Below are 12,115 nucleotides of genomic sequence, written 5' to 3'. Positions count from 1 at the left end.
CCAAAAAAGGCTACACTGTCCAGTACTTCAACTAGAAATTCCACCACAAAATCCACAAAACAGCAAAGCCTGTACAGATTTCCCTTGCTTAACAGCAAAATCCCTCAGGAATGATAGAGAGAAGAACCTGGACAGACAAGCCCCATAGGCTGCCATTATGTGGCTTAAATAGGATACTGTGCCTTTAAGGAACCTTCCAGAACCTTCTCCCAGAATGCATAGCAGGTCCAACTTAGTTTCAGTTCTTTTTGGAGGCGTAAAAACGCCAGACCTGTAGCATTATGTACCTGAACAAATCTCCACCGGGGAGGCGGGAGGGCGCTTATGACTATAACAGAGATACCCCTACTACAGAACTGGAGTTACAGGACAGAAACTACTCCTTCTGTAGTATGGGATCTCTGTGTATAGTCATAATCTAGTGAATAGAATGGCAAGCCCATCCCCACAACAAGCGGCGGTGGAGAAAATGAAATCACGCCACTATTGTGCGAACAAATTCCGCAGCGAAGCCTGCCCAACCTGAGCGTCTGCCCTGGCATCAGTGTCCAGGCAGTAATGCTTAGCAAAGGTATGGACCGACTTCCAAGTGGCCGCCTTGCAGATCTCTGCAAAGGGAACATTACGAAGCATAGCAGTCGTGGCAGCTTTGCCTCTGGTGGAATGAGCCTTAGGTTTACCCCCTAAGGTCTTATTAGCTTTGTAGTAACACAATTGTATGCAGGACACAATCCACCTCGAGATGGACTGTTTAGAGGTAGCAAGACCTGTCCTGACTGAGCCATAATTAATGAACAATTGGTCTGACCTACGAATACCTTTAGTCTTATCAAGATAAAACTTCAGCACCCTCCTCACATCCAGGGAATGTAAAGAGCTTTCCGCTGGAGATGACGGATTCTGAAAGAACATAGGCAAAGTGATAGTCTGATTGATATGAAAATCAGAAACAACCTTGGGAAGAAACTTAGGGTGAGTACGCATAACAACCTTAGCAGCATGAAACACAGTATAAGGTTCTTGGCAACACAATGCCTGAATCTCACTCACCCTGCGGGCCGATGTAATGGCCACGAGGAACGCCGCCTTCCAGGACAGGTGCTGCAACGAAGCCTTATGAATGGGTTCAAAAGGCTCCTTCATCAATCTGGACAGCACCACATTCAAGTCCCACGAAGGCGAAGGAAGCCTGACAGGAGGGAACACTTTCTTCAAGCCTTCCAAGAAATCTTTGATCACAGGGATCTGGAAGAAGGAAGTCTGTGAAGGGCCTTTCCTGTAGGCAGTCAAAGCAGCCAGATGAACCTTAATGGAATGGACGTTAAGGCCCGACTGCGCCAGATGTAGTAGATATGGAAGGATAACATCTTCCTTGCACGTAGTAGGGTTAAAGCTCTTAGACTTGCACCAGATGCAAAACCTCTTCCACTTGTAAGCATAAGAAGTCCTAGTGGAAGGTCGCTTAGCCTCCTTCAGTATGTCCATACAATCCTCTGGGAGATTCAGATGGCCATATTGCACTATTTCAGGAGCCATGCCGCCAAACTCAAAGACGAGAGGTTGGGGTGCCTCGACGTCGATCTCTTTGAATGTCTCGACGTCGACGTCTTCGGCGCCGGAGACTTCTCCCGTCTCGACGGCGACCTTGACGACGAGGATCCCCTCGACGACGACGTCTTCGACGGCGAACGGCGGTGTCGCCTCGACGGCGAGCGCCGACGCCGAGTCCTCCGATGTCGACCACTCGACGCCGACGACGAAGAAATCGACACCGGCTTCGACGGCGGCCTGTAAACGTCCCTCGACGTCGACGGATGACGTTTTCTCAACCCAGAGCCCTGGGGAGACCGGGAACTGGCCGTGGACCTTCCTCTCGACGTCGTGGTCATCGCCACTGACCCAGACGGAGAGCTAGGGCGTGAGCTGGACTTCCTGCCCCTGGGGAGCCCCCCAGAGGCCACAGCATGGGCAGTAGAAGCCCCTCCAGACCCACCTTGAGCCTTCAGTCTTCTTTCTTCAAGGCCCTGAAGTCTGATCTTCCTCCTGTCCTTCAGGGTCCTGCCAGAGAAGCCTCTACAGATCACACACTCCTCAGGGATGTGGGAAGAGGGAAGGCAGAGAATACAGACCTCATGGGGGTCTGACTTGGCCTTCTTCCTGGAGCACTCCGGGCATTTGTCAAATAATGCTGGCATTATGGACAACAAAAGAGTGCAGAACCCAAGAAGAAAGTCACCAAAGTGCTTTAAAAGCACCAGAAAATCGAATTTAGTGAAAAACACCAACAAAACCCTTGAAAAGGGAGAGCTCAATGCTCCAGGGTCCTGCTTGCAGGAGCCGGAAAAAAGAACTGAAACTAAGTTGGACCTGCTATGCATTCTGGGATACTGGGAGAAGGTTCTGGAAGGTTCCTTAAAGGCACAGTATCCTATTTAAGCCACATAATGGCAGCCTATGGGGCTTGTCTGTCCAGGTTCTTCTCTCTATCATTCCTGAGGGATTTTGCTGTTAAGCAAGGGAAATCTGTACAGGCTTTGCTGTTTTGTGGATTTTGTGGTGGAATTTCTAGTTGAAGTACTGGACAGTGTAGCCTTTTTTGGCTGCATTATCTGTCTTTAAATTCTCTCTTAAGTGTCTATGCATTTCTGCATTTTTTGACACTGTAAGAGATTATTTTTGATTGCTCCGGGGTCCACGCACATGGGCGGGACTATTCACTAGATTATGACTATACACAGAGATCCCCTACTACAGAAGATGGGTGACTCTCCCCTGCCTTCAGCTGGGGGGACGCGTGTTGGACCCGGCCTCATGGCGTGGTCCTACTCCTTCCGCATGGCGAGCCCAGAACGACATCGGCCCTCCACCCAGCATCGGGCAGCCCTTTTGCCCGACACTGCACGCCCCAGCATTGCTGGTCCGGCCACCATCCCGGACCCCCACTACCGACATGGCTCCATCGTGGGCCCCTCACGGCCTAAGCATGAGGCCGTGCCCGACTCCATCTTGGGCCCACCACGTCACGACCACGTGGCCTCTGCTCCGGCCCAGGCCCCAGCGAAGCCCAGACATCGAGGCACCAAGATCCACCCAGGTGGTCGAGTGGCCACTCGACAGATCCCGGAGAAGAGGGTGTTTCGATGGCCCTCCAGCCGTCCCCGGACGCCTGGTTTTGATCGCCCTCCGGCCTCCCTGGGTGCTGGCTCCACCCCCCTGCTGGGTGTCTGGACACCATCATCCTGGCCCTTCTGACCCCCAGGCGCGAGGGTCCGGACATCAAAGGACTCCACTCCTATATCTGGGCCAGCCCTGGATTAGGACGTCAGTTGTATCCTGGACTGGAAGCCCTGCTGACGCTGTCACGGCCGACACCAGACGAACTCCTCCCCGGTAACCTGAACCATCTGAGAGCCTGCTGGCGCTGCCGTGGCCTACCTTGCTGAACCATCTGAGAGCCTGCTGGCGCTGCCGCGGCCTACCTTGCTGAACCATCTGAGAGCCTGCTGGCGCTGCCGCGGCCTACCTTGCTGAACCATCTGAGAGCCTGCTGGCGCTGCCGCGGCCTACCTTGCTGAACCATCTGAGAGCCTGCTGGCGCTGTCGTGGCCTACCTTGCTGAACCATCTGAGAGCCTGCTGGCGCTGCCGCGGCTCGAACCGCTCGGAACCCCCCAGCTCGAGGATTGAGAGCTGTGCGTAGGGTATCCCTTCCTCCGCCCAGAGCTAGACTGTCCCGCTACCTACCCCCTTTTCCGAGACTTACGGATCCTTCGATCCATCTGTATATACCACCAAGAACCAGCAACCTTTTCTACTTATAAAAGCTTAAGAACTTGATCTCTTGTGTGGTGTCCGTTTGTAGTGTTGTGATTACTCGGCTGTACGATCCTCGGAGAGGACCCTCATTCAGGAGGCCCCTCCGTACGCTCGGCTACTTCTCGAAGGAGAGGGGTACCTAGGGGTGGTCAGTCAGACCTCTTCTGCCTCCCCCGGGGTCGCCTTTCTAACACTGCTAACAAAACCGTGGAACAATTCTGTTCCCAAGCCCCCAATTTAGTATCCAGCAGGCACAGGGATTTGGAACAAGTACTCCCCTGATCATTGATGTAAGCCACAGTGACAGTGTTGTCTACTCTCCCCAGAATGTTCTTCTGTTGAACTTAATAGTAGAAGTGTCTACAAAGGTCTCAGCAGTGTTGTCTACCGCTTCAAATTTGAATGTAATAGAGAAACCTTTCACTCAAAGCCATGAGCCTTTGCAAAACAGAACTGTAAGCCCCAGAGGGGAGTAGCCGCAGAGCTTCCATTGGATATTACTACAAATGGAGGGGGCTTTTCTTACTAAGAACTGTGTGGACACCCCCAATGTTAAGAGCAGTTTCCCCATGTTGAATATTTCTGCTGAGCTAGTAATGGCTTAACATCTCCAAGTAACATAAAATCGTGTTTTGTTTGTATCTTCTGCCTGTGGACTCTGGCAAGGAGGAGGCATTGCTTTTCTACTTTACCTTTTTTTGGTTGTGACTTTCTCTTTGGAACTATGGAGATCTGGTGTGTCCGGGGCATTCCCACGGTTAGGATGGATTTATGTTTGTAAGCATCCGTGAACCAAAGTAGCCTTTGTAAATGGAATTTGTTTTTTGTAAATGTACTGGAGAAGGCCTCACAAAACATTGCTCTTGTTGGTTCAATTAGCAGTTTGGAAGTTTAGGATGGGACAGTCAGTCAGTGTTTAGTCTAGGGATTGGAGGGGGACTCTGGGTGTTGTCTGTAATGTCTCGGCTGCAGATTGTGCTTTCAAATTTGTGTAAATTGAAGGAATTTTGGAAGTGTAAGAAGTCAGGATGGATTTTGGGGCAGAGTGATTGAAAACCACCAGTTCAAGCCTTGGAAAAGTAACTTTGTTTACATCAGGAGGGGAGGGGGGCAATGTCGGTGCTGCTCTCAAGGAAGCAAGAGGCTGTCTTGGATGACATAACATTTGGGGTTAAAAAAGTAAATCAGAGTCTGGCTGGAAGATGGGAAACAGATCAGAGGGTGCAGCTGTGGACAGAGTATTGGTGGATCCAACCAAACAAGAGCATGGAGGCTATTGCATGAGTACAGTAACATAATAAAAGAATAGAGAGGTGGGGGAAGGTGGCACTGCCCTGTACAAGAAGCGGGGCACAGTAAAATAAAATGAGACTTAGCAGAATAACTCTGAAAACACAGGAAGCCAGAGCTCAAAAGCAAGGTTTTTCAGGTGGAAGAGTTGAAGAGGAAGCAGTCTCCTCAGGCGGGTGCACAGGGTTTCTCAGATCTTTTCCAGTTAGAAGAGTGATATGGTTCAAATCTGGAGTGAAAACTAAAACACAAAGAGAAATTAAGGGTAATTTTGCTTGACTCTTCCAGTAGGTCAGGTGGGGTGGTGGCTGGCAGGAGAGTCACCAACACACCTCTTTGCCTACTAGCCATGCCTACATCCTCAGTTTATCCTGGGATATTCTGATGGAAAATATGGTTTGGCCCACAAAGTTGACTCCTGGCTCCAACATGTCAGGTTCTAGTCAATAGTAAGCAAGTTGTAGCTTAAAGTTGTCTGGAAATTCCACAACTCAAACAGGTGTCAAAACAAACATCAAACACTGAGTGCTTTCCTTGCTGAACTCTCTTTCTCTCAATTTATTTGCAGATAACAGAAGTGAGCCTCAGGTCCATGACTTCCAATCACACGGAAATGTACAAGAGTAACCAGACCCTTTCTGGAAGAATCGACGAGAAGCGATCCACAGACTCAGGGGCGTTCTCCCTTGGACATTGAGGCCTGGCCCGCCGGTCAAGAAGCCCACCTTCTAAACCACCTCTCAAGGGGAAAGCTGTGCGGAGTCCCCAACTGTGCGCTTACACCACCAGTAATCCTGAAACCCACATGCAACCCAGTAAGAACCTCTTGCTGCAAGCTCTGACTTCCACGTCAACGATTGATGGATGGACCAGTGTCTTCTGCATCACATAGAACTGTTATTTCTCATCATAGGTCATACACACTCAACAGCATTCAGCACTTGTCAACATTCACAACTTGGTACCTTCCAATCAACATTTTGATTCAATCGTCTTCTTCATGCAACCATAATCCACAACTAGTTTATAATGACTATCATCCGCCATCCAAAACACTTCACATAAACTAGCCCTTTGGGCTCCAGTTCAAAGCATCCTGCACTCCAAAGGATCAAAGACCTCCACCCTTGAGCCATTTGCAGTTTTCCTTCATCGCACTTTCACATACAATCAACATATACACTTACTCATATTCTGTACCATAACCATTCCACACTTGACAATTGAAGCCAACGTGCACCTACATAACACCCAACAGGTCTTTCATGTGCAGTTATCCTGTAAACAGAGTTGTCAGTGAACTTTCAACTTTAAATGTCTTCACCAATTGACACTCAAGGACCTTCCAAATCCAATCCAACTTACTATTACGCATGTCGGCAAACAGTTTTTAAGATCTAACATGTCTAGTTATCTTGTCCATCTGTCTTTCTCATTCAAGACCAGCGTTACCTATAGCTGCCCTTCATACAAACTTCGAAAAACTCCTATCTACAACCAATGCATAGAAACACAAGACACTCCACCACACACGAGGGCTTGTGCACCCAACGATTTATTCTATCCAACGACACTCTGATATAATGACTAACCATTTTCACAATTAATATTGTCCCAAAAATATCCATGTTCTACCCAGAAAACCTCCAGCATTTTGTATTTTTTACACACTTTGTTTTCTCTGTGATTCAGATCAGGTGATGCATCATTTGTAAAAAGCTACACTTATCTATGCCACAATGTGACCAAAATTTGCGCCCTTACCAACCGTGCGTACCTCCAGTGACCACAGCTCTTCATGTCGTCAACAGAGATCGTTCCAAAGTATTGTAACCCATGTCTCTGGCCATGGGCCCTTTAATGTTCCTCAAAGTCAGACACACTGGACTGAACTTCATTCTTAAGAGAAATGTTTCATCATAGAATAATACATCACCCACCCTCAGGACTGCAAAGGATCTGATCATATTCCGAAATACCTCAAAGTCTTCAAAAGAGATAACTTTAATGTCTTCACCAGTGTACCCTTGTTTCATTCTGAAAACTGAGGCCAAGGATGCTGCAGTTCAAGTCTGAGATGATTGCAGTCTCCTGACAGAGGGTACCTCAGCATCCTCAGCACAGAGGGGCTTCGCCTCGTTACCTGCCATGATTCTCTATTCTCAATTCACACCAGAGATGAATGCATCACAAATGCTCAGATAGCATCAGTAGAGCCCAATGTGGAGCATTCAATGGATACGCCACTGATGGATGCCAAGGATTGTGACCTCCCTGGTAGACGTCCAGTGGACGCTGGACTACTGGAGCTAGCGTGTGGGCCAGTGATGCTGAGAAAACAGACACAGTCCTCACTGCCCACCACCAGCTATTTCACACGGATAGCTTGGTCTGGAAACTGCATCTGACTTACCAGAGGCCTTGGTGGGTTATTTTAGGTAGCAGCCCCCTCTCACAACTAGGTTCTGGGACATCATGGTATGCCAATGGTGTATCTACAGGTCTACATTATGCATTAACCTTATGTATAAAAATGGCATCATCTATTGCACATTGGTAAAAGTGAATAATAGAAAACTGAATTAAAAAAAGATCCTCAGCATTAAAACATAATCCTACTAAAATCCTACACCCTTGTCTGCTGTTTTGAGGACATGTGCGCGTCCCCGCATACCTCAGCTCTTCAACCTTTGCATTCACAGCAGCCCAGGTTCTTCTTGGTTACTGTGTATTCATCCTTCACAGCTCTTCACATAACTACATTCCCATACTAGGCTAACAGATAAAGTACAGGTTGTCTACACTGTAGTAGCAAAAGATCTGTGAGTAGACAGTTCTTGCAACGCGTGAAGAGACAGCAGTTATTCCCTAAGATGTTTGAGAGAAGAAGTTGTAATAATCACACATGTACACAATACAATACTAGCAATGAGATCTGTTTCACAGAGCATTCTACATGTTATTGCTAAACAAAGCATCACTAATTATAAAGACCTCTATAAGTCTATACCATGCAAGCACAAAAATACACCACAAGCCGGCAAACTTTTATATCAAGACCAAATCATACAAGTACCTATGTCATGCTACTCTACCAAGCAACAAGTGCAAAAGTCATGGGTCATTAGGGTTCACAACACATCCTTCAAAGAGACCTTCCTGTCTTAACCAGAGAAGATTCTTCTCTGTGTCCTCACCAGAGGTGGTCGGTGCTCCTATTCGCGAGATAAAAGCTACTTCCTGAGGACGATGGTCTCCGCATTCTCCCAAAAGATTATCTGAGATTTGATTTCAACATCCTTAGCAGACGAGGCGTCACTGTACTTACCATTGGCGATCTTTGCTTCCTTTCCAAAGATGAGCGTGGTGTCTTCCAGAGAGTCAATCTCAGCTTCCTTCCAGAGGTGGATATTATCTGCCTCCGCAGTGGTGAAGTCAGCGTCCTCAACAAATATGAACTTAGAATTGTAAATAGGAATGATCTTGATTTCCTCGCCGCAGAGGATCTATGCTCCTCCGCCAAAGAGGATCTTGTTTCGTGAGGATGTCAGCACCAACCCAAACAATAAGAGAGGAACGCAGTAGATGCGAACCCAACACTGTAACTAGTTCATCGTAAGTTCCTCACCTGAGCTCTTCTGAAACTTCAACTGGAGAAGAACTTTCTATCCCAATCAGAAAAGATTCCAAAGCTCTCCCAAGGGATATGGTCCTGACATTGGTAGATATCTAGTCATCACCATACGTGTGAGGTTCTCCACATGGCTACTTGTGCCTTTCTCTTCCAAGGGTTTGACCTCTGTCAGTATGCGTGTAGACCCATGGAGATCTCACTCAATCTAACCAGGAAATGATTCTCCCTCCGTGCATGTCTTCTGTGGAAGCAAAGTATTTTCTGATGGGGGTTGTGGGACCAAGTACTCACACTGAGGGCAATGCACCATGACTTGTATATTCTGTCTTGCTTCTCTATATAGTATCATTGTAACCTAACATTTTTTAACAATAAAGATTCATTTTACCTTCCTTGTATTTTTTCTTCCCACACTCATGTAGTTGCATCTATACAAGGTGGAGGATTGTAAGAATTGGTTATGGTGGATGTTGCAGCAGGAGTGGATGGGCCCGATTCACAGAACTAACTTAAGACAAAATCCTAAACTAACTATTTTTGGTATTCACAGAAGTTAGGATTTTGTCTTAAGACAGACTTAAGACAGACTTAAGACAGAATCCTAACTTAAGTCTGTCTTAAGACAAAATCCTAACTTCTGTGAATACCAAGAGTAGTAAGTTTAGGATTTTGTCTTAAGTTAGTTCTGTGAATCGGGCCCGATGTGTTAGTTCATTCAGAAACTGTCCACATTCACTTCAAACACCTGGGAGATTATATCACATCAGCTGTCTTCAATGGTTTACAAAAACAGGGTAGGTTGTGGTGGTAAGAACAGCTAGATGAGTGGTAGATAGAAGAGTACCTGTGAAAGTCATGTTGAGCTGTGAGATTTCCTAGGGTGTTGGATTTCATGGCAGTATGAAGTTTGAAATGCATAATACTTCTCAATTGAGATTGATGTTGGAGCAAGTTGGTGTGACATACCACTTTTATTCAGCATACCACCCACAAGCCAGTGGTTTGATGGAGAAGTTAAACAAAGAGCATGATACAAACTATGTCAGAGAACCTCAGGAAGAAGTGGGATCTTCTTGTGCAATGCCTCATCTGCATACCGAGAGATTCCACAGAAGGGGTAGGATTCAGTCCCTTTGAGCTGCTGTATGAACACTCAGTGCATTCTCTACTCACCGTAATGAGAGAAGGGTGGGAAGGAACCTGCGAGCCTTCATAGAAGGAGGTGGTGGACTGTGTGTTTGCCCTCAGGAGATGTTTGGCACAATACATGAGCCAGGGAAAGAAAACGCTTTAGGTAAGCCAAGCGCTGACGAATGACTCATATGATAAGAAATCTGCTCTGACTGGGTACCTGGAAGGTCAGGGAGTATTGGAACTGAAGCCTATTTGTCCTAGGCCTTTGTAGGACAAATGGTCGAGCCATGCGGTGTAGTTCAGAAGGTGTCTATAGTAAACTACTTAGTGGGCACAGGTGCCACAAGAGAACCCAAGAGGGTGTTCCATGTGAACAGGCTGAAGCACTACCTCCGGAGAAATTACCAGGTGAATATCATGGCTATGGCAGAGAGGGTTGAGGTTGACATTGAGTCTCTTCCTGACTAGCTGAATAGTGACATGAAGGATGACACTGGGGAAGGGTTTCAGTAAGACCCCGAGATAACGACTGAGCAGCAGAGAGGGTGTAGAGAGGTGTTGGGACATTTTTCACACTCATTGTAATGTAAAAATTATTTATAGAGCGCTCGGACAACAAACGGTTTCATGGCGCTAGAAAACGGATGTGCAGAAGTGGGGGGCAGGGTGCAGGTGTTAATCATAGGCTTGATGAAACAGGTGAGTTTTTAACATTTTCCTGAAGGATGAATAACAGGAGATAGACCTGAGTTCGTGTGGGAGAGAATTCCATAATTTGGGTGCCAGAAAAGAAAACCCAAGGCCACCATGTTTTTTCCGTTTGAAGGAGGGAACGGAAAGAAGGTTGTGGTGTAAGGAGCGGAGGTTGCGAGAAGGGACATAACGGTGAATCCTGGATGTGATGAAGTCAGGGCCATGGCCAGTTAATGACTTAAAGGTGGTGCAGCCGAGTTTAAAGATACAGCGCTTGGCCACCGGAAGCCAATGAAGCTTCTTCAGCAGGGGGGAGACATGTTGATGTTTAGGTTGAGGAAAAATAAGTCTCGCCGCTTGATTCTGCACGAGTTGTAATTGGCAAAGCTGGTAGGCTGGAATGCCAACATAAAGAACGTTGGCATAGTCAAGGCGGGAGGTGACCAGTGCCATAATGACTAATATGAGGGCCTCAGTGGTCAGAAATCTGCAAAATTTTCGGATTCTCTGAAGGTGGAAGAAACATGATGAAGTGACTGCATAAATCTGAGGTTTTAGAGAGAGGTCCTTGCTGATGATAACCCCTAAGCTCTTCACGGAATCAGCAGGGGAGGGAGCAGAGCCCCAGGAGGGTGGCCAGAAGTTGGGGTTCCATGGATTAAGAGAACCTCCAGTTAAAACAAGCTCCGTTTTGTCGGGGTTAAGTTTCAGTTGGCTTTGACGCATCCATTCGCCAATAAAAGTCATAGTAGACTGAAAGTCGGCAGTGGATGCGGGTGAGGAATCAAGATTGAAGACCATTTGAATGTCATCAGCTTAATTGAGGATAGTGGCTGAGTTATTATATAGGGATCGAATCAAGGGTTGCATATGCAAATTAAATAAGAGTGGCGACAAGGCAGACCCTTGTGGAACCCCACAAGTTAATTTCCTAGGAGCGGCTGAAAAGTGGCTGGCTTCAAGGTTGACCCATCTGTGTGCATGACGGAGGCACACAAGACAGACTGCCAGTGAAGGGCAGAATGTATGGAGTGTCGGACCGGGTTCAGGGATGCATTAAGGCAGAAGTTGCCAAAATGTTAGGTTATTGAGAGATCCTAGTCCCTGGTCCAGTACTGCGGTACTAGTACCAAATGAAGCATCTACTGGCTTGCAGTTCTGTGTGAGCTGCAGAGCCTTCAGTAAGGTGACAAAGATTGAAATCCAATTAATTCCCTGAGTGGATGAGCTTGTGCATCTGACCAGTGGGTACTGGCAGATGACCAGAGCACGAAGTGCTGAGCAGAAGACTGCATTCTCTATGCCAGAGGGGCTGTATCATTTCAAGGTGATGCCCTTTGACTTGAAGAATGCTCCTGCCCCTTTTTAGCGCCTGGTAAACCATGTCCTTGCATAGCTGGATGAATTATGTGTGGCCTACCTTGATGATATTGTGGTGGTTATCAATTCATGGCTGGACCAGCGGAGCCACCTTGGGCAGGTGTGGGTTAGGATGAAAAGCTGACCATAAAGTTGAGAAAGTGTCAGATGGAGCAGTTCTCAGTAGTCT

General features: G+C 47.2%; 1 protein-coding gene across 1 annotated transcript in view; it reads left to right on the top strand.

Annotated features, from left to right (window-relative positions):
* Window positions 1-9,131, top strand: part of P2RX3 (purinergic receptor P2X 3) — a 366,171-nt gene extending 357,040 nt beyond the window's left edge. The window contains exon 12 of the mRNA XM_078674358.1: window positions 5,674-9,131. Coding sequence (XP_078530484.1) covers window positions 5,674-5,802 — 129 coding nt within the window. The 3' untranslated portion in view covers window positions 5,803-9,131. The remainder of the gene's footprint in view (window positions 1-5,673) is intronic.
* Window positions 9,132-12,115: the final 2,984 nt, after the last annotated feature.

The sequence above is a fragment of the Lissotriton helveticus genome, chromosome 1_1 (assembly GCF_964261635.1).
Source record: "Lissotriton helveticus chromosome 1_1, aLisHel1.1, whole genome shotgun sequence".
Lineage (NCBI taxonomy): Eukaryota > Metazoa > Chordata > Amphibia > Caudata > Salamandridae > Lissotriton > Lissotriton helveticus.
Note: the sequence above shows the minus strand (reverse complement) of the source record. Positions and strands in the feature narration are given on the sequence as shown.